At 39.8% G+C, this 22,523-nt stretch overlaps 2 protein-coding genes across 14 annotated transcripts in view; one reads left to right on the forward strand and one right to left on the reverse strand.

Annotated features, from left to right (window-relative positions):
- TFDP2 (transcription factor Dp-2) overlaps positions 1 to 22,523 on the forward strand; it is a 207,074-nt gene that overhangs the window by 165,373 nt on the left and 19,178 nt on the right. For 10 of the 13 annotated variants that reach the window (XM_061419737.1, XM_061419702.1, XM_061419782.1 and 7 more), the window contains 3 exons: positions 10,546 to 10,708; positions 18,036 to 18,182; positions 20,919 to 20,987. In XM_061419737.1, the coding sequence (XP_061275721.1) occupies positions 10,546 to 10,708; positions 18,036 to 18,182; positions 20,919 to 20,987 (379 nt within the window). The remainder of the gene's footprint in view (positions 1 to 10,545; positions 10,709 to 18,035; positions 18,183 to 20,918; positions 20,988 to 22,523) is intronic. The other 3 variants (XM_061419762.1, XM_061419730.1, XM_061419758.1) reach the window with 1 other exon arrangement.
- LOC133249420 (large ribosomal subunit protein eL21-like) lies at positions 270 to 2,110 on the reverse strand. Its single transcript, XM_061419838.1, has one exon. The coding sequence runs from the start codon at positions 941 to 943 to the stop codon at positions 554 to 556; it is 390 nt and encodes a 129-aa protein (XP_061275822.1). The 5' UTR covers positions 944 to 2,110; the 3' UTR covers positions 270 to 553.

Genomic DNA, 22,523 nt, shown 5'->3' on the forward strand with positions numbered 1-22,523 from the left:
TGTGAACACTTGTGAACAAATCAGTTCTCATTTCTCTTGGATGTATACCTATGAATAAAATTACCTATGGCAATTCTTTCTTTAGCTTTTTGAGTATCTATCAGTTACATTCCCATCAACAAAGGTTATAATGTCTCCAGCTCCTTACCAACATTTCCTATCCATCTCTTTTTATTTTAGCCATCCTTGTGAATGTGAAGTGTATCTCATTTTGGTTTTAATTTGCAGTTCATAGTGGTTGATGATATTAAGCATTTTTTTCAAGTGTTTATTGGCTGTTTGTATATCTTTTTATTTTCCTAGTACAAATATTTTATGAATAATTTCTGGCAGTTTCTAACCACTGGAGTATATTGCACAATAAACCACATCACATTTTCCAGGAAGAAAAAAAAAACACTAAGTTTGAATAGTAATGACATCACCCACTGAATTAGGACAGTTAAAATTTGCTTCAAATATTTCTTTGCGGGAAAGGACACCACACTTTCACTCAGTTAAGAGAAATATATTTAGAGTCTGGAGATCTTTTGTGGGTTTTTGTTTTTTAAAATCATGCCATGAATTCATAGGGAGTGGATTCTGGCAGCTCCGGCTCTCTCCCATCAGTTCTCAGAAAGTATGCCTTTCTGGGTGGAGCAGCCTGGTGCATCAGTTGATCCCAAGTACCTTTTTCGACTTTTTTCTTTTTCTCATCATTTTCCTTCACATGTTTCTGGAAGCTCTCCCGGCTTTTAGAGTGCTTACTTTGCTCCATGTGTACAATCATTCTTTGGGCAGGCATCTTGCCCTTAACTTGTTTGTTTACAACGACGGCAGCAGCATGCTGGATGACATGGTAGACACTTCCAGTGTTGCCATGGTAGCATTTGTGGGGAATTGCTTTGTGAACAGTGCCCATTCCTTTGATGTCTACAATGTCATGTTTCTTGTAGAGTCTCATGTTTGTGGCCAAAGGAACAACTCCATGTTTTCTAAAAAGCCTAGAGAACACAGAGCAGGTGCTGCTCGTCTTTCCTTTATGTTGGTCATTTTGGCAAATTGCTAGAAGATGGCATTCCAGCTTAAAGGAAGGCTAAGTATCTTCTTTGAAGAACTCGATTGAGATCTTTTGGTTTGTTGGTGGTGGTGCTGGTTTTGTTATTGAGTCATAAGAATTCTTTATGGGTTATAGATACAAGACCGTTGTCGGATACATGGTTTGCGAAAAGTTCTCCTGATCTCTGGATTGATTTTTCACCTACAGGAAGCACAGAACTTTAAAAATTTGACTGTGTTTATCTTGTTTATATTTTCTTGTGGTACTTATGTTTTTGGTATCATATCTTACTTTAAGAATTGCCAAATCCCAAGATCACAAAGACTTAACACCAATATTTTTAACAGTTTTATGGGTTTTGCTCTTACATTTAGATCTTTGACCCATTTTGAGTTCATTTTTGTAGCCTGTGACAAAGTTTATTTGTTTAATATAACCCAAAAGCATATAGAAGATCTGTGAAAATGTAGACTTTTTTTATAACATTTTTTCAACCATTTAAATTTCTAAAATAAGCCTGGTTTTAAGTTTATTATTTTATAAATTATTAGCTAAATTTAAAAAGTACACTCTGTATTATTTTGTTCTTAACCCTCATTTTGTGATGGGGAATCGAGCATTCCTGGACTATTTTTGTTAAGAAAAGGCACGTCTTCTCTGAATGTGGTAGCAGTAATAGTAAGCCAAATGTGACAATGAAAGTAATTTAAAGAATGAAGAACAAGAAAGTTTGTTTTGCTCAGAAGCATGGTCCTTTGTATACTGAGTTTGGTTTTTTGGAAATAATTACAAAATGCTGGAAACCTCAGCATCTTATTTTATAGATACATAAAAGCCATCAGCCCTTAACATAAAAGACAACAAAACATAAATTCAAAACCAAAACAACAAAAAACCACTGAGAAAATAAATTAATAAATTCAAAACATACAAACAGACAAAAAAACACTGAGAAAATTCATTATTGTGTGTCTATCACCACTCTCCATCTCCAGAACTTCTCCACCACCCCCTACTAGAAACCCATACCTATTAAGCAACCTCTCTTCAGTCTCTCCTCTTGCAGTCTCTGGTAACCATAGTTTTACTTACTGTCTCCATAAATTTGACAATTCTAGGTAGCTCATATAAAAGAAATCATATGATAATTACCCTTTGTGTCTGGCTTGTTTCACTTACCATGTCTTCAGAGTTTATTCATATTGTAACATCTCTCAGAATTTCGTTTTTCTAAAAGCTGAATAGTGTTCTATTCTGTGCACATGCCACACTTGCTGTTTATTCGTTCATCTGTTGAGGGACATGTAGGTTTCCACCATTTGACTACTATGAATGTTGCTGGTATGGGTGTGGGTGTACGAACATCTGTTTGAGTCCCCTACTTGAAATTTCTTTGGCTATACACCCTGAAGGGGAATTGCTGGGTCCTATGGTAATTATATGCTTCGTTTGTGTGGAACCACCGTAGTATTTTCTGTAGTGACTTCACCGCTTTACATTCCCACCAGTGGTGCACGAAGGGTCCAGTTTTTCCATGTCCTCCCAGTGCTTATTGGCTGGGGTATTCCTTGTTTGTTTTGTTTAATTAAAGTCATCCTAATGTGTGTGAATGATATCTCATTGTGGTTTTGTTCTGCATTTCCCTAATGACTAGTGATATTGAACATCTTTTCATGTACTTATTGGCCATTTGTATATCTTCTTGGAAGAAATGTCTACTCAAGTCTTTTGTCCATTTTGAGTTGTTTTTTATTGTTGTTGTTATTGTTAAGTTCTTCATCTAGCCTTTAACTTGTAAAATCCTTTTACTGGAGGCATTGTACACTTAACTTTGAAAAAAGTGGTTTACAGATTTGGTTGTAGGACCAAGTCCCCTATCTGTGTACTGCAGGTATCAGCTATTCTAAATTCCGTTGAATTTGATGTAAACATTGAAGGGTTTGGCATGATGATCCACCAGCCTTCCAAAGATGAGGCTTCATTTCTTGATTCAGCCACTGTTGAATCTACCCTTGGGTTGTACTGCTGTGAAACTTCATTTCGTATGATAATCTGTAAATCCATCCATGTTGCTGCAGATGTCATCACTGCACTTTTTGTGTGTGTCTAGTTACGTTCTGTGAGAGATTATGAGAGCCTGAACTAGGGTCATGGGAAGAGAGAGAAGACGTTGAATTCAAGAGCTCTTTAAGACAAGACTTAGATTACATTTGATAGAATTTGATTAGATAGAAAGGAGGATTAGGATGAATCTGTTGTTTCTGTTTCAGGCAGTTGGATGAATGTGATCACTCATCTAGATGAGAACTGCAGTAGGATCAGAAGTTACCTACTGGCACGTTGAGTTCCCTGTTGTATTTTTAATGTGTTATTGTGATGTATAAGGACCCCTGCCTAGATCACATTGATATTTCCAGTTCCGATCTTATGAAACTTCTTCTCTGTTATCTCAGTCTTCTTTTTTCCATATCAAGAATCCTGATTTTTAAGGACATTGAGGATGAAAAGGACAATAGAATGAGTGTATATGGTAATTACTCATTGACTTTATCCCATATTACATGCTTCAGTTCAGTTCAGTTCAGTGGCTCAGTCGTGTGCGACTCTTGTGACCCCATGAATCCCAGCACGCCAGGCCTCCCTGTCCATCACCAACTCCCGGAGTTCACTCAGACTCACGTCCATCGAGGCAGTGATGCCATCCAGCCATCTCATCCTCTGTCATCCCCTTCTCCTCCTGCCCCCAATCCTTCCCAGCATCAGAGTCTTTTCCGATGAGTCAACTCTTTGCATGAAGTGGCCAAAGTATTGGAGTTTCAGCTTTAGCATCATTCCTTCCAAAGAAATCCCAGGGCTGATCTCCTTTAGAATGGACTGGTTGGATCTCCTTGCAGTCCAAGGGACTCTCAAGAGTCTTCTCCAACACCACAGTTCAAAAGCATCAATTCTTCGGCGCTCAGCCTTCTTCACAGTCCAACTCTCACATCCATACATGACCACTGGAAAAACCATAGCCTTGACTAGACGGACCTTTGTTGGCAAAATAATGTCTCTGCTTTTGAATATGCTATCTAGGTTGGACATAACTTTTCTTCCAAGGAGTAAGCATCTTTTAGTTTCATGGCTGCAGTCACCATCTGCAGTGATTTTGGAGCCCCCCAAAATAAAGTCTGCCACTGTTGCCACTGTTTCCCCCTCTATTTCCCATGAAGTGATGGGACCAGATGCCATGATCTTCGTTTTCTGAATGTTGAGCTTTAAGCCAACTTTTTCACTCTCCTCTTGCATTTTCATCAAGAGGCTTTTTAGTTCCTCTTCACTTTCTGCCATAAGGGTGGTGTCATCTGCATATCTGAGGTTATTGATACTTCTCCCGGCAATCTTGATTCCAGCTTGTGTTTCTTCCAGTCCAGTGTTTCTCATGATGTACTCTGCATGTAAGTTAAATAAGCAGGGTGACAATATACAGCCTTGACGTACTCCTTTTCCTATTTGGAACCAGTCTGTTATTCCATGTCCAGTTCTAACGTTGCTTCCTGACCTGCATACAGATTTCTCAAGAGGCAGGTCAGGTGGTCTGATATTCCCATGTCTTGAAGAATTTTCCACAGTTTATTGTGATCCACACAGTCAAAGGCTTTGGCATAGTCAATAAAGCAGAAATAGATGTTTTTCTGGAACTCTCTTGCTTTTCCCATGATCCAGCGGATGTTGGCAATTTGATCTCTGGTTCCTCTGCCTTTTCTAAAACCAGCTTGAACATCAGGAAGTTCATGGTTCACATATTGCTGAAGCCTGGCTTGGAGAATTTTGAGCATTACTTTACTAGCATGTGAGATGAGTGCAATTGTGCCGTAGTTTGAGCATTCTCTGGCATTGCCTTTCTTTGAGATTGGAATGAAAACTGACCTTTTCCAGTCCTGTGGCCACTGCTGAGTTTTCCAAATTTGTTGGCATATTGAGTGCAGCACTTTCACAGCATCATCTTTCAGGGTTTGGAATAGCTCAACTGGAATTCCATCACCTCCACTAGCTTTGTTCATAGTGATGCTTTCTAAGGCCCACTTGACTTCACATTCCAGGATGTCTGGCTCTAAGTGAGTGATCACACCATCGTGATTATCTTGGTCATGAAGATCTTTTTTGTACAGTTCTTCTGTGTATTCTTGCCACCTCTTCTTAATATCTTCTGCTTCCGTTAGATCCATACCATTTCTGTCCTTTATCAAGCCCATCTTTGCATGAAATGTTCTCTTGGTATCTCTAATTTTCTTGAAGAGATCTCTAGTCTTTCCCATTTTGTTGTTTTCCTCTATTTCTTTGCATTGATCATGCTTAATAGTCCCCAATAATAATAATAATAATAATAATGTAACCTAATGAGACTGTGCATACTAAGTTGCTTCAGTCATGTCCAGCTCTTTGCAAAGGTATGGACAGTAGCCTGCCAGCTCCTCTGTCCTTGGGATTCTCCAGGCAAGAATACTGGAGTGGGTTGCCATGTCCTCCTCCAAGGGATCTTCCTGATTCTCAGGGTATCTTCCTGACCAGGCTTTGAACCCTCATTTCTTAAGTTTCCTGCATTGGCAGACAGGTTCTGTACCAGCACCACCTGTGAAGCACTGAAAACATTAAAAAATTGTCTGTATATGTTCTGTATATGTTCTCTCCATTCTTTTCTCATGTTTCTAATAATCATAGGTAATAGTCCTACAGTGTGGAAGCATACACCTGTTTATACCCTATAATAAACACCTCTTAGCGCTCACTTAGTCTTAACATCTACAGTTAATTATACATAAATTTCTCACAAGAGCTTTATGTCAGTGTTTCTCTAATCGTTTTGACTGTCTCAGTCAGTTTTGCTGAATATAAAAATTCTTGGCTCATACTTTGTTGGAGTTTCTTAAATGTCTTAATTTTCTTCTAATGTAACAGCTTGCTCTTGGAAAATCTGATAGTTTTTTTTTTTTTTTTTCCTAAATGTCTAAATAATTTTTTTTCTTTGAAATCCAGCAATTTTACCAGAATCTTTTGGTCTTTGTCATTCTGGGTTGATACAGTCTCGTCTCTTTTATTTCATAAACATTTTCTTGACTTAACAGCACTTAGTATTTATTCTGTTCCCATGCCTTGATTTTCTTCTTCAGAAACTCTTATTGTCCATATATTCTTTGCCTGCTTTCAGTGTTTTTCATTTGCTCTTGAATATTAATTGTGGGAGTCACATGGGCTAGATTGTTGCAACCTCCTAAGTCTTTATTTCAGCCTCCTGCACTCAGCTGGTATTGAAGAGGGCAAAACTTCCCATTTCAGCTGCGGCTCTCAAATTGGCCTGTTCTTTCTAGCAAAGTCTTGTTAGTTCCATCAAATGCCGCTCCGTTGAGTATTTATTTTTCTACCAACACAGACACAACTGTGTAAGCCTTTGGCCCCGGTCTGTAATCTGGGGTTGGTTGAAGATGCCTTGTCAGCTAGTTTTGTTGTAAACGTTGTCAGGGGTTCAGGCTTTGCTGCTTGCTTGCTCTATTTTGTATGGGGATTTGGAGAGTTTGAGAACTGTGCTGCTGTTGCTGTCTTTCCACACTCTCCTGTAACTGGGGTGTGTATGTGTGTGTGTTTACAGTCTATATGAATCAGAATTTAAATAGTTAAATCTTTTATAATCTGTAGATTTTCCCTCCGTATTTTTCTCACTCTTTCCCTTCCAAATTATTAGTTGAAGAAACCACATTATATGTCCTGAAGAAAAATTCTAAAGATTTTGCTTATCGCATCTCTTTTTTTAAATTAATTGATTTTGATTGATTTTTGGCTGCTGCTGGGCTTCAGTAGTCGCAGCAAGGCACACGGGGCCAGCCACTCTGAGGCATGTGGGATCTTCCCTTACCAGAAATAGAACCCATGTCCCCTGCATTGGCAGGCACTCTCAACCCCTGGACCACCAGGTAAGTCCCATAGCATCTCTTTAGTATAGTTTAACACGTTCTTCTGTCTTCAGTGTTTCCTTTAAACTGGTAGGTGGATCTTGTGTCTTGATCATATTCAGGTTCCATGATAGGTTGTACACTTGAAAAACAACTGAATGGGCCAGGTCAAGGAAAGCCAATAATACAGGATCAGAAGCACCGAAGTGAGAAACTCCAGTTGCAAAGCTGACATTGAAAAACAGGCAAATCCATAGAAACAGAAAGTAAAACATGGTTGCCAAGGGCTTGAGGACAGGGAGGTGGGAGTGGCTGCTTATGGGGACAGAATTTCTGTTTAAGGTGGAGAAATTAGGTTGTGGTGATGGCTGTGTCCACTGAATTTTATACTTGAAAAGATGAAGTTTATGGTGTGTGAACTGTATTTCATTAAAGCTGTTACCTTGAAAAAGAAAGTTAGATTTGAAAAGGAAGAGAGTATTGGCTAATCTCTGGACTGATGAGAAGAACTGGTAGGTTTATAAGTGGCCGCTCCCACTGGCTGTAGACTTAGGTATTGTTCTACTGTCTCCTGAATATACCCATTTGGATATTCTCTAGGCATGTCAAACTCAACCTCATCGCTGCCCAATAGAATGTAATACGAGCCACATGTGAGTTTTAATTTTCCAGCATTCAGTTTAAAAAGTAAACTGGAATATGTGAGACTGATGTTACATCTTTTATTTAATCTAGTATATCTAAAGGGTAATTAATATAAAAATTATACCTTCATCTCTCATGTAGGTCTTTGAAATTAACAGCATAATTAATTTGATTGAGACTTGTCCCATTTCAGGTGTTTGATAGCCACAAGTAGAATATGCCCAGAGCATTAGACAATGCAAGTGAAAAGGTTTAAAATGAAATTCATGAATTCGTTCCAAATTCCTCCATCTCAGTAATGACCCCTCCTTATAAGGATTATTGTCCTGTTTCCCTCTTCCTTACCATCCACAGCAGTCAGTCACTTAGTTCTACTGATTTTTATCTTGAACATTTTTGCAAATCCATCTTTTCTTATCCAGTCCTACCAGTTGCTCGAATTCCAGGACTCAGCATTGCTTGCTTGGACCATTACAGTAACCTGTCAACGGGTCTTCCTGTTTCTGCTTCTGCCCTCCATAAATTACTCTGCAGCCAGAATCTCTACCTCACTGAAAATTTCACCATGCCACTCCACCCCTCGGTACCACTGAGTGCTATAACAATATCTCAGTAGTAGTCTGTGACCCACAGTGAATACACAGAGAGGATTCTTTGGGGATGCAGGGAAAGAAGGTAGATATCTTCCCTTACTCTTTTGAGAAGTACATTTAGCATCTATTTCTTAATGGCCATAACACAGTAGAACATGTAAATAACATAAATGAATGTAATTATGCTGATGGAATGTGATGAAGTCTAGGTTCCTCTGCACAGCAGACTCCCCATTTCCCCTTTCCCTCCAGCCTCTGCTTTTGGAAGCTTGACTATTTTAGATAGTTCACATAAGTGTAATCGTGCAACAGTTGTCCTTCAGTGACTGGTTTATTTGACTTAGCATGATGTTCTCCAGGTTCCTCCACGTTGTCACATATGGCAGAATTTTTTTTTAAGGCTGAATAATATTTTGTTGTATATGTATAAATATGTCTATATGTCTGTGTGAATATATATATATTCACATACTACATTTTCTTCATCCATTCATCCATCTATGGATATTTGAGTTTTCCTTGTCTTGGTTCAGTTCAGTTCAGTCGCTCAGTCGTGTCCAACTCTTTGCAACCCCATGAGCCGCAGCACGCCAGGCCTCCCTGTCCATCACCAACTCCCAGAGTTTACGCAAACTCATGTCCACTGAGTTGGTGATGCCATCCAACCATCTTCATCCTCTGTCGTCCCCTTCTCCTCGTGCCTTCAATCTTTCCCAACACCAGGGTCTTTTCAAGTGAGTCAGCTCTTCGCATCAGGTGGCCAAAATATTGGAGTTTAAGCTTCAACATCAGTCCTTCTAATAAACATCCAGGACTGATTTCCTTTAGGATGGACTGGTTGGATGAATAAAGCTGCAGTGAACATGACGGACACCTCTTTGATATCCTGATTTCATTTCTTTTGGATATACCCAGAAATGAGATTACTAAATTATATGGTAGTTCCATTTTTAATTTTTTGAGGAATCTCCATATTTTTTTCCATAACAGTTATACCATGTTATGTTCCCACCAACAGTGTACAAGGGTTCTAATTTCTATATACCTTCACCAACACTTGTAATCCTTTTTTAAAAGTAAATAGTCATCCTAACAGGTGTGGAGATAATGTCATTGTGGCTTTGATTTGTATTTCTCTCATAAGTAGTGATGTTGAACACCATTTCATCTAACTGCTGGTTATAACTGGTCATTTGTATATTTTCTTTGAAGAAATGCCTATTCATGTCCTTTGCCTGTTTTTTGTGTTACATGTTTTGCTGTTGAGGTGTAGGAATTTCTTAGATATTTCAGATATTAACCATGTATCACATAAAGGGTTTGTAAATATTTTCTCCCTTTCCACAGATTGTCTTTTCTTTCTGCGGATTGTTTTCATTGGTTCTTACTGCAGGAATCTTCCTCCTTTAGGTTAGACTAGATTCCCCTCTTACCAATTCCCATAAAACATTGTGAATAACTCTGACTTGGCACTTACCTTATTATTGTGGAATTATCTGTCATTATATATTAGTTTTGCCTCTCTTCCAGCCTTAGGACTCACTGAGGGAAAGGATTTTGCATCAATTACTGTTTTTGTACTTCCAGCCCCTAATACACAGAGTTCCTAGCATATAATTGTTACTCAGATATTAGTAGAACTAAACTGACGTCTGAAATTTTAATGATTGAATTATCAAAGGTTAGGCCTAGGCATTAACCTAACTTAGCATAACTGAAGATGTAGGTCCATTACTAACACCAATAACTTCTTTTTTTAAATTAATTAATGTATTTTAATTGAAGGCTAATTACTTTACAGTATTGTAGTGGTTTTTGCCATACTGTGACATGAATCAGCCATGGGTGTACATGTGTTCCCTGTCTTGAACCCCCCTCCCACTTCCCTCCCCACCCAACACCAATGACTTCTGATTGAAAAATTGAGTAGATAACAGAACTCTAGAATAGTGGTACTTTTAATTTTAGGTGGGGGGGAAAAATCTATAGCATACGTAGAATGCAAAAAGGTAAGTATTAGGAATATAAACTTTACATGGGCACAGTTTTTGTCTGCTGTTTTCAGAGGTCTTCTAATGTGTAGAACAGTGTCTGATACTTAATAGTAAGTAACTGGTCAGTAAATAGGCAACAAATGAGTGAGCATAAAAAGGCACTCTTGCTACACACTTTATTAGGCTTTTAAGGTGAAAATTAAGTTTAAAACATTTCCTTACTCTAATTCAATGTAAAATTGAGCACTGGAAACAAAAAATCAAATTCCTGTCTTCTCACCTTAGTTGAGTTTATAAAGGAAGTCTCTAGTAAATATAATGGAGTATAATTCTATTTTCTCTTTTAGCAAACGAAGCAAAAAAGGAGATAAAAATGGAAAAGGCTTGAGACATTTTTCAATGAAAGTGTGTGAGAAAGTTCAGCGGAAAGGCACAACGTCATATAATGAAGTAGCCGATGAGCTGGTGTCCGAGTTCACCAATTCAAACAACCATTTGGCAGCTGATTCGGTAGGTAGACCACGCCTTGGCGTTGATGCTGCTGCGCTGTACCTCTCGGGATTGTCTCTGTCAAATCGAGGACTCAGACGAATTAGCTACTGGGGAATTCTGTTTTGATTTTTTTGTTTTGTTGTGTTTTGAAAAGGATTCTTACTTATTTAAACATAAAGGTGGAAAAGTATTTTTAAAACAACTTTGGGGGTTATTGAAGAAACATACTTTTTAAAAAGTATACTTTTTATTTTTGAATGACTTTAGATACATCTGAATCTTTCAGTGTTTTAAGTCAGTAAGAAAATTTTATCTTATTTTTAATTGAAAAAATACTACATGAACATGTTTAAAGAAATTCATTTGTACCAAAGACTATATAATAAAAAATTTTTCTCTTCTACCACAGACTCTAATCTGACTCCGCAAGGCACAGTTTACTATTACCAGATTCTTGAGTATCATTCCAGAAATTCCTTACGCACCTATTTGTTATTTTAAACATAAATATGGTTGTGCTTTGCATGCTTCATTCTTAATTTTATTTTCTTAGTAATATATCTAGAGCCTCATTTTTAACACATAAAAATCATTCTCTTTTTTTTTTTAATTGAGATAAATTTACATGCAGGGAGGGAAATGTACATGTCTTAAGTGTACAATTAAACTGTTAAATTATTTATTTATTGTGGCTAGTTTACATACAACAAGATGTATCCAAGTGTAAAATCCAGTGAGTTTCGACATTTGTATGCTATCTGTGAAGCCACCACCTGATCAGGACGGAATGTTTCCATCGTTCCCAGAGCTTCTTCCTGCCTTTTGTAGTCCATCCCTCCCTCGCCCTCTAGCCCCAGTCAGCTGCTGATATGCTTTTTATAAATCAGTTCGCATTTTACTTAAATGTAGTCATACTTTATATATTCCAGAACAATATTAAATAATAGTAGTAACTCTAGTCATATTGAATCTTCACTTCTTAACGTTAGCGGAAATATTTATAGTTTTGCAGCCTTAATTGTGATAAAGGTTTTAAGATGATAGTAACCATAACTTGATGTTTTTCTTAATGAACATTTCTTTTTTCTTAATTAAAAAAAAGTCAGAAATGGAGTTGAATTTAATCAAGTCTGTCAGGAAGATAGCTTCCGGACATTTTAGGATTTTTACAATGGTATTCATGAATGAAACTGGTGGGGTTATTTGCTTTTATTTTTATAATCTTTGCAATTTTTTAAAATAACGTTTTTTCCATTCTGCGGTCTGGTAGCTCAGATGGTAAAGAATCTGCCTGCAGTCCAGGAGACGCAGATTCGATCCCTGGAGAAGGGACTGGCAACCCACTCCAGTATTCTTGCCTGGTGAATTACATAAACAGAGGAGCCTAGTGGGCTATACAGTCCATGGGGTCACAAAGAGTTAGACATAACTGAGCAACTGTGAATATCGCATTCACATATGATATTCCCAAACACAGCACTTGGTTTTTTCGTCTGACTCTGTTATTCTTTCAGTGTCCGTGTCACATAGCTATTTCTCCCAATAGCATAGTTTGACCCTTATCCAGTGGGTACACACAGGCCCTCATAGACCCTGGCTCTCCAGCATTGGGAGCTTGGTGCTGCCTTCTGACCACACCCTTGTCTTTCTGTGCTGGGACTCTGCCTCCTTGTTCCTGTTGCCCTTGAGGTATCCTCAGGCCAGGAATGTCAAACATTGTATGTGTCAACCCTGAGTAAATACAGGAGCTACTTGGACCTTAGGGTCGAGGATAAGGAGGCAGACTGTGCCTGGATTCTTTTACAAAGAGTGCTGTGCTTGATTAGTGATGTCTGCCATGGCAACACCCGCTAGACACATGTCTGGAATGAAGATATTCGGAGAAGAGGCTGCGAGCTGGCCTGGTTCAGAAAGGGACAAGCTGTATGTTCCGTCCTTGCCTTAGGTGGTTGTGCTGATTACCAGGCTGCATTGTCTCTTTGGCCAAGTGGCTGGGGAGGCAGGCTGAAGGCCATGAAGCTTCAAATCGCTTCCCCAGGGCCTGGAGGGAAGAGCATAAGCCCCAAGCTAAGAGGAGCCTGGCAGGGCAGCCCATGCAGGGCCCCCCAGGGGTCTACGTGCTGCAGGCCATCCTGGCATTGGCTCCTTATCCTCTGGAGTCAGGTTCCAGCAGAGCCAGCTGGTGGGCTTCAAAGAGTTAAGTGCAACTCAGAGGTAAAAACACGTTTCCATAGCATATACACAGAAATAACGTTAATCTCTGGATAAACTCTCAAAAATTCCCAGTCCACACTAAAATGGTTTATTGCCTGTGTGCTACTCAGAAATCAAAATAGAGTATTAGTTTGACTTCAATCAGAGACATTACTTTGCCAACAAAGGTCTGTCTAGTCAAGGCTATAGTTTTTCCAGTGGTTATGTGTGGATGTGAGAGTTGGACTATAAAGAAAGCTGAGCGCAGAAGAATCGATGCTTTTGAACTGTGGTGTTGGAGAAGACTCTTGAGAGTCCGTTGGCCTGCAAGGAGATCCAACCAGTCCATCCTAAAGGAGATCAGTCCTGGGTGTTCTTTGGAAGGACTGATGTTGAAGCTGAAACTCCAGTCCTTTGGCCACCTCATGCAAAGAGCTGACTCATTGGAAAAGACCCTGAAGCTGGGAAAGATTGGGGGCAGGAAAAGAAGGGGACGACAGAGGATGAGATGGTTGGATGGCATCATTGACTCAATGGATACGGTTTTGGATGGACTCCAGGAGTTGGTGCTGGACAGGAAGGCCTGGCGTGCTGCGGTTCATGGGGTCACAAAGAATCAGGAACAACTGAGCGACTGAACTGAACTGACTTTAATCAAATTCCACAGTGAAGGCACACTGCTTTGGAAAGCGCTGCCTCAGGAGAAGATACAGGGTGTGTGTAAAAGAATGTTTATAGAAAATACCAAGGGCACCAAACATGACCCCAGTTACCTTCCACGCCCCTCCATGCCCCAGGCAGGGGCGCTGCTTCCCCCAGGGGACTCGGGGTGTGTCACGGTGCTAGTGAGTGTGTCCAGGTGCCTCTTGAGCCCCCTGCTTTCAGCTTGTGAGTTTGGGAAGCTTTCTTCAGGATCCTCCCCACTTGCCATTTCTATTGCATCTCCTCGAAGGCCAACTCTGTGGAAGTACCCTTGTCCCAGGCCACACTGCTTCTTGTTCTTTTTATTTTTTGTCCACGCCCTGTGGCATGTGGGAGCTTACCGTCCTGACAAGGGTTTGAACCTGCACCTTTTGCATTAGAAGTTTGGAGTCTTAATCACTGAGCCATCAGGGAAGTCTCTCCTCCTTGTTCTTTATACTCATTCCCATTGCTTCCTCAAGTTTTGACTTGTCTTTGTCCTGTTCCTCCTTCTGCTTGGTCACACCGAGCTCCGTGATGCCTTTTAGACTCAAGAGCCCACTTTTGACCTGCTTGCCAGCCTCCATGGCACCTGTTTGCAATCAGTACCATTTGATAAGTAGTGTCATGCTGACTTTATAAAATAAGTTTAGAGGTCTTCGCTTTCTCTTTTGCTTTACTCCATCACAGATTTAATGGCATGGGATGTCTAGTTTTGTTCCCTGCAATCTAATGGAAATCACCTGAGATAACTCTGTGGTGATTCAGTGGGGGCTTTAGATAGCTTTCTTCATTTCTTATTTGGTAATCCATCTCTTTAAAATTGCTTTCTCCCTTTGAGTCAGTTTGGTGTTTTTTTGTTTTCTTAGAACATTCTCCATTTCATCCATGTTTTCCAAATTATTTGCGATTGTATTCCCCCCCAAAAAATCTCTTGGATTTGTTTGTATGGACCTCCGGTTCTGAAGTTAATTTCTGTTTTTATCTGTATTTAATATTCTGTTCTCTTTCCTGAAGTTACTTTTATTATTTCTCTACCCTGAAGACTGTGATATATGCTTTATTTATTTTAATTTCTTTGTTTAATATTGAAAGTCTTTATGGCTGTTATTTTCCTCTTGTACACTACCCATATCCCCATTCATTCTGGTATGTTACTCTTTATTCTGTAACTTTGGCTTAAGAATTGCATTGAAAAGTTTCTTATAGTTCCAGGTTATAGGAATTTTTGTTTATTGTCATGAATTTTGACTTTTATTACCTGTGATCAGAAATTTTGAGTCAAACTGTTTCCTTAAGGGGGGGATTGCTTTGAGATGTTTCTTGTGAGCTCTTGTATGGTAATTTCTGTTTAATTTCCCTGGGCGCTTGAAAGTATATGGCTTTCTAAATTTGACTGAAGAGTCTCTCTGAATGGTGCAGCAGGCCCTGTGGGACCTGGCCCTCTGCTGCCTCTTGTCTGCTACCGAGCACCCTCTCAGTTACTACACGCAGCCACACGTGTTCTTTGCTGGGGGTTTCCATACAGTTCTTTTCTCCCATCTAATTTTCACTCAGATGTCACTAAAGTGAAGCATTTCTTCTTAGCACTTTTCAATATCTAACACACATTTTTAGTAACCACGCCCCCATCCCCACTCCTGAATATAAGCAAGGTTTTTTTTTTTTTCTGTTGATTCACTACTTTGTTTTTCTCATAATTTGGAGGCCCTGTAGTCTGTAATTCTTTAAAGTTATTTTTATTATAACCAGTATTTTATAATTTCAGTAATTTCAGTATTTCATTTCTTGAGTTATCACCTATGGACTGTGATTGATTATGGAAGAAAAAATAAATCCCTATGCCTGTTGTGTTCCCATCTCCCGTCTTTCCCCTCTACCACAGGATTCAGGTGAATATACTAGTGGCCGTTGTTAAAAGAATGTTATAATTATAGTTGTTTTTATGACTTTGAATATATTGTGCTAAAATTATTGCTTAGTTCATCTGTTTTGAATAGTTCATCTGCTTTGAATTCATAATTCCTTCCAGTATCAAAGAAGAGGAAATCGGGTACTTCCCTGCTGGTCCAGTGGCTAAGACTCCTCGCTTCCAATGCAGGGGGGCCCTGGTTCAATCCCTGGTCAGGGAATTATATCTCGCATGCTCCAACTAAGAGTTCGCAGGCTGCGACTAAAGATCCCACAGGCTGCAACTAATAGATCCCTCGTTTTGCAACCAAGACCCAGCGCAGCCAAAAAATACTTTAAAAAAACAAAAGCACAAACTATTTCTAAAAAAAGAAGAGGAAATCAGCAGACTTGCTGTTGCCTCCTAACGTCTGTTGTTATTTTCTCGTTTTCTACAGTATTGGGATTTCTAATATTTACATTCAGTTCTATAACTTAAAATCTCCCTTTTATATAAGTGAAATGAAGTTGCTCAGTCGTGTCCGACTCTTTGCAACCCCGTGTACTACAGCCCACCAGGCTCCTCTGTCCATAGGATTCTCTAGGCAAGAATACTGGAGTGGGTTGCCATTTCCTCCTCCAGGGGATGTTCCCTACCCAGGAATCGAACCCAGGTCTCCCGCATTGCAGGCAGACGCTTTAACCTCTGAGCCACCAGGAAGCCCTTTATTTAATTTTACTTCTGTATTTAAGTGGATTCAGTGTTGTCCACCATCTTTTATTATCATGGCATCTGATTGGTTGGATTCAGTTCTTAGAAACTGCCTGTCCACCAGAAGATAAGGGGCTTTCCCACACTGTAAGTTAACATAATTTCTGTTATTATAAAGTCTTGCTACCAAAAAAAGTCAGCTGAACTACACAGTGTGCCTAGTGATCTGTGTGATTACATTTTGTTCAGGTTCACCATTTTCATAGTGTACAACAGTTTGCAGATCAGCACTAGTGCGTGGAACACATTTTGAGAAGCACTGCTAACTAGAACTTAAAGGGTACATCTTGGACTTTTCAAAGTCTGACATCCTCAGAGACACTACAAGACCTTAGCCCACTTTAACTCCATTACCCCTTTCTCCTATATATAGTATTCAGTTCAGTTCAGTTCAGTCGCTCAATCGTGTTTGACTCTTTGCCACCCCATCAACCTCAGCACGCCAGGCCTCCCTGTCCAGCACCAACTCCCAGAGTCCACCCAAACCCATGTCCATTGAGTCGGTGATGCCATCCAACCGTCTCATCCTCTGTCATCCCCTTCTCCTCCTGCCCTCAATATTTCCCAGCATCAGGGTCTTTTCAAATGAGTCAGCTCTTCACATCAGGTGGCCAAAAGATTGGAGTTTCAGCTTCAGTCCTTGCAATGAATATTCAGGACTGATTTCCTTTAGGATGGACTGGTTGGATCTCCTTGCAGTCCAAGGGACTCTGAAGAGCCTTCTCCAACACCACAGTTCAAAAGCATCAATTCTTCTGCACTCAGGTTTCTTTATAGTCCAACTCTCACATCCATACATGACTACTGGAAAAACCATAGCCTTGACTAGACGGACCTTTGTAGACAAAGTAATGTCTCTGCTTTTTAAGATGCTGTCTAGGTTGGTCATAACTTTTCTTCCAAGGAGTCAGCGTCTTTTAATTTCCTGGCTGCAGTCACCATCTGCAGTGAATCTGGAGCCCAGAAAAATAAAGGCAGCCACTGCTTCCACTGTTTCCCCATCTATTTGCCATGAAGTGATAGGACCGGATGCCATGATCTTAGTTTTCTGAATGTTTAGTTTTAAGCCAACTTTTTCACTCTCCTCTTTCACTTTCATCAAGAGGCTCTTTAGTTCTTCACTTTTTGCCATAAGGGTGGTGTCATCTGCATATCTGAGTTTATTGATATTTCTCCCAGCAATCTTGATTCCAGCTTGTGCTTCCTCCAGCCCAGTGTTTCTCATGATGTACTTTGCATATAAGCTAAATAAGCAGGGTGATAATATACAGCTTTGATGTACTCCTTTTCCTATTTGGAATCAGTCTGTTGTTCCATGTCCAGTTCTAACTGTTGCTTCCTGACCTGCATACAGGTTTCTCAAGAGGCAGGTCAGGTGGTCTGGTATTACTGTCCTGTATATTAGTTCTTTTTATATTCTAGACTCCCCAAGACATTGTAATTTATAATGAGTATTAATTGAGATTTACCTTTTGAGTTGGTCTTCATGTCCTCTTACATCATCTCCAAGTTCCTATCTTAGATTCTTTTCCTTTGACTTAGAAGAGGCCCTTTTGCATCATTTAATTTAGATATATTAGGAACATAATCCTTATTTTTAAGATTGTTTTGTGTTTTAGATTGCTTGAAAGTATCTTTATTTCATCTTTACTTTTTTTTTAATCTTTAGTTTTGAAGGATACTTTCACAGGGTGAAGAATTCTTTCAGAACTTTGAAGATACTTATGAAATTATTGTTAAATATTTTAATACCTTGTGACTATATCATGACCTTTAAAGTTTATCACTCAATAAACATATTTCTTTTAGCAGGCTTATGATCAGAAGAACATTAGGCGAAGAGTTTATGATGCTTTAAATGTGCTGATGGCAATGAACATAATTTCAAAGGAAAAAAAAGAAATCAAGTGGATTGGCCTGCCTACCAATTCTGCTCAGGAATGTCAAAACCTGGAGGTAAGTGAAGAAAATCTGTTTACAGATAGTACTTTGCTTTATTTTACATCAGAGATGTCTTAATTTGGAAATACAGTCACATAGTATTAAAATATTCATAGCTATTTATTCATGCATAGTATGCCTTTTTTCTTTAAAGTCTCTCCTAGGTAGAATTTCAGAACTGGAAGGAGATTTTGAGAAGTCTAGTCTGACAGATGTCCTGATGAAACATGAAATGAAATGACTTGAATTTTTTTTTTCTCTTTTTTTTTGAGAACATCTTTGTTTTATTCTAATTCTGAGCACTCTACTAATAAATTTTCATTGACTTGTGTACTGGAAATGATCTTATTTGATGAAATACTTGCTGTATAAATCTGAAAGAATGGATTAAAGTTGGCTTTCTTGTATTTAAACTTTTACCTTCAACTCTAGAATTAGTGGCAGGAGAATATGGAATTTCCTTTAAATCTTTATCAGAATGGGTAGAATGTTCAGCTTACAAGAATTTGGGGTGATGTGTGCAAAAGCATGTTTTATTCTTTGAACTTCAATCATTACAGAAAAGCTTTCCTAAGTGAGCATGTGCCCTGACATATTATTTGTAAATTGATTTGACATAATTTTACTATCATATCCAAAAGGCTGACTACAGCTTTAGACGTGACTAGGTTGATTTCATGTTTTGCTTAGTCCCTCTTTTCCCCTAGCAAATCAAAAAATTTTAGTATTAATATACTTGTGGATGGAGGGAGAAAACCTGGCAGTCATCAGAAGTTATAAAATAATGTCATTCATGTGCTTCAATGGAAATGTCCTTTTTTCTCCTCCCAATAGAGTAAAATTTGAGGGTTATTTTAATTACAAGTAATATTAAGCTGGTATCAAAGCCTAAGTAAGCAAAAATCTCTTAACATCTCCCGTGTGCTTAAATGAAAGATTATATGAGATTCCTATCCCAAGCAGCTTTCATTCTAATTGAGGAGAGCAGAAATGTAAAAGGACTTACCAAAATTGTGATGACTCCTATGAAAGAAGTATGTACAGATTCTCTGGAAAAGGGGTATAATGGAGGGAGGGAGCGGGGTTGGGCTTTACCAAGAGATAAAAATACCCCTGTGCTGTAGGAGGAGTTTGCCAAGTGGTTTAGGGCAGGGAGGCAGAGACACTGCCCGGAATGAGGCAGGTGGAGGAAGGCGTGCCCGCAGCTGGTTGTGGCCAGAGCACAGGTCAAAGAGAGGGTAGGTTCCTGGGTGCGAAGTAGTTGCAACCTGATCTACGGGCAGTAGGAACTACTGGAGAATTACAAAGAAGAGGGCTGAGGGAGTGTAATCCAAAGGGTCAGTCTGCCAGTGGGTTGTAAGCCAGACTGACAGGAAGGTGAGGGGGTGGGTCGGAGAGGGGCTGAGTTCTGGCCATGACAGTGAGACTGGAGAAGTGTTTTAGAGGCAGAATCAGTACCACTTGGCCTGGTTGGATGCAAGGCCTGAGGGGCAGTTGGAGCTGCTCTGTCAACAGTGTCAGATGCTGGGGAAAACCCCAGCAGCATCTTTTCACATGTGACAGAGCACACAGATCTTACAGTGGATCTTAAGTGTTTCGGGGTTCAAGTGGTTGTGATTAGAGGAACCATGAGATAAACTCACAGTGGGGACTAGATGGGGAGCAAGTAAGAAAGATGCTGTTGGAGTAGACAAGAAAGATGATATTAGATGTCATTGGCTTTTGCCCAAAGACACAGTGAGGAGCTCATCCACAGGGATATTCCAGACCTTAATCTATGTTTTCTAGGTAGCTGTGAGGTTGAGGAAAACAGTAGTTGGTTGAAGCTAGGAAATTTGTCCCATAACCGTGTCTCTTACTGCAGGTAGGAACTGTGTATTGAATATGTAGGAGCCCTGTATCAGCAGCTGTGCCTGTTTAAAAGAGGGAAGATTAAGAAACTGCTCTAGGGACCGTCTTCCCTGGTGGACCAGTGGTTAGGACTCTGTGCTTTCAGTGCGGAGAGCGTGAGTTTGATTCCTGGTCAGGGAATTAAAATCCCACAAGTCACACTAAAAAAAGCAGTTAAACGGAGATCTTAAATGAGATCTTACCTCATTCTGGGAGGTTGATAGAGCAAAGCAATTAATAATGGGATCTCTTAAACCAGGTGGCTTTGATTCAAATCCTGGCTCTTGCCATCCACCAGCGGTGTGACCCTGGACAGATTCTTCACCCTCTGTGCCTCTGTTTCCTACTGCAAAGAGGGTAACAGCCATACTTATGTCCAGGGTTTTGTGAAGACGAATTAAGAGACCGTGTGTCCAGCGCTCAGGTGACCGCTGACACGTAGAATAGGTGTTCACCAGGTGTCAGCTGTGACTGACTGGAAATCCCACGGACGGAGGAGCCTGGTAGACTGCAGTCCATGGGGTCACAAAGAGTTGGATATGACTGAGCGACTTCACTTTCACTTTTTCAAGTGTTAGCTGTGACTCTGCTTGGCGCTTGTGAAATAAATAGAGCCAGTCCCACAGATCAAGTGTTCATTAGGGGGATGGATGTCGTTTGATGGCGATTGCTACAATTCTGCTGTCTTGCCTCCTTGCTTACCTGACCCCAGAAGGCGGAATCTACCTTTATTGGCGCCAGTAGTTAAGTAGGTTGCCTGTCTTTAAGGAAAATTCTTGATGTCTCAGAACTGAGACCTGAAAAGTGAGCAGCATTTTCTACTCTACATGCTCATGCTATTTTGTAACCTGTGTTTTAAAGATAGAGAAGCAGAGGCGGATAGAACGGATAAAGCAGAAGCGGGCTCAGCTTCAAGAACTTCTCCTGCAGGTAAAGAAGCCGGGATGTGTTCATTACCTTCTCTGCGTGTGTCTGCTTCTCCCCAGCTTGCTGAGTCCGTGTTTTCTGCTTTGGGGGCCTTCAGATACCTGGTGGGGCTGCACTAGCGCGTCGTCCCCAAGACCTGAGCCTGTGACTCGCCACACGATCTGCCTTTAAGGCAGTCCATCTCAAGGGAGTTTGGGGGAGAATGGATACATGTATATGTATGGCTGAGTCACTTTCTGTCCACCTGAAACGATCACAACGTTGTTAGTCAGTTGTATTTCAGTATAAAGTAAAAAGTTAAGAAGATGGTCCCATCTCACCATCATCTGGGGCCTCATGGCAGCTCTAATGTGGAACATATTACTCAACAGTTTATTTTTTACTTTTATTCCTACTCTGAGCAGAAATTATTTTAGCCCTTATTTGGAATATGAAGGAGTAAGGCTAATTAAATTTTAGGTGTTTTGAGTAGTTTCGGGCTTCCCTGGTGGCTCAAATGATAAAGAATGTACCTGCAATGCAGGAGATGCTGGATTGGGAAGATCCCCTGGAGAAGGGAATGACTACCCGCTCTAGTAAAATAATCGGATCCACCTGTAATGTTAATACTTACTATCTGTGGATGACATTATGACATATTCAGCTTTGTAGCAATACCAAAACTTAAAATGCATTTCCATTTAGGAAAATTAAATTTTACAGTGTAATGTAGATCCCTGTATTTATACTTATTAAAATAATTGTCTAGAATTTGATAATTTAAAAAATAGAGGCTCTGTAGAAAATCATGTGAGGTAAAATCACGGGGTAGGTGGGGTTTTTTTTTAACCTACTTTTGGTCATTTCAGTTGGTGGAGAAATCTACTTTGAGCAGTACAGCAAGACATTTTCAAACCAATCAGAAAACTTTTTAAAATGAGCCAACAAGTCTTTGTACTTTTGTTTTTAATCAGCAAAATGTATTTATATGAAAAACTTTCAGCCAATCTAAAACCCATTTTGACTTGAGCAACCATAGGTCCTATTTCATTTCTGATATAGTCCACTTTTCAGAAATAAAGGGAGCAATAAGTTACCAAATAAGTGTAATAGTTTTTTTTTTTTTTGGTTTGTTTGTTTATCCCCCTTAAAATACTCACTTTGTCTCATGGACAGAATAGGTTAAATATTCCTGCGTATTCCAGATTTCTGTTTTTCCTTTCTTGATCCTTACTGTTTGTTTTTTCATATTCGAATACACATCAGAGAGGCAGGAACAGACTGTTAGCTGTGTGTGGTCTAGAAGGGTGGGGTGGGAGGAAGCTGGTAGGGACGGGAGCAGCCGCAGATGGAGCAGAGCCCCCGACACAGACAGCCCGGGATGATGCTCCGTCCTCATCAGGCACCTCTCTTTTTCTTGCTGTTCTGTCTGTGTCCCATACTGACCCTTGTGGGACCTCCCTGAGGAGCTCCCTCCAGAGCCGGTCTCATGTATTTTTCATATTGGATTTCCAGAGTGGGTTTTGTATGAAGAGAACACTCTGTAGCTTTAAAAACAAA

Source organism: Bos javanicus, chromosome 1 (assembly GCF_032452875.1).
Source record: "Bos javanicus breed banteng chromosome 1, ARS-OSU_banteng_1.0, whole genome shotgun sequence".
NCBI classification, from domain to species: Eukaryota; Metazoa; Chordata; class Mammalia; order Artiodactyla; family Bovidae; genus Bos; species Bos javanicus.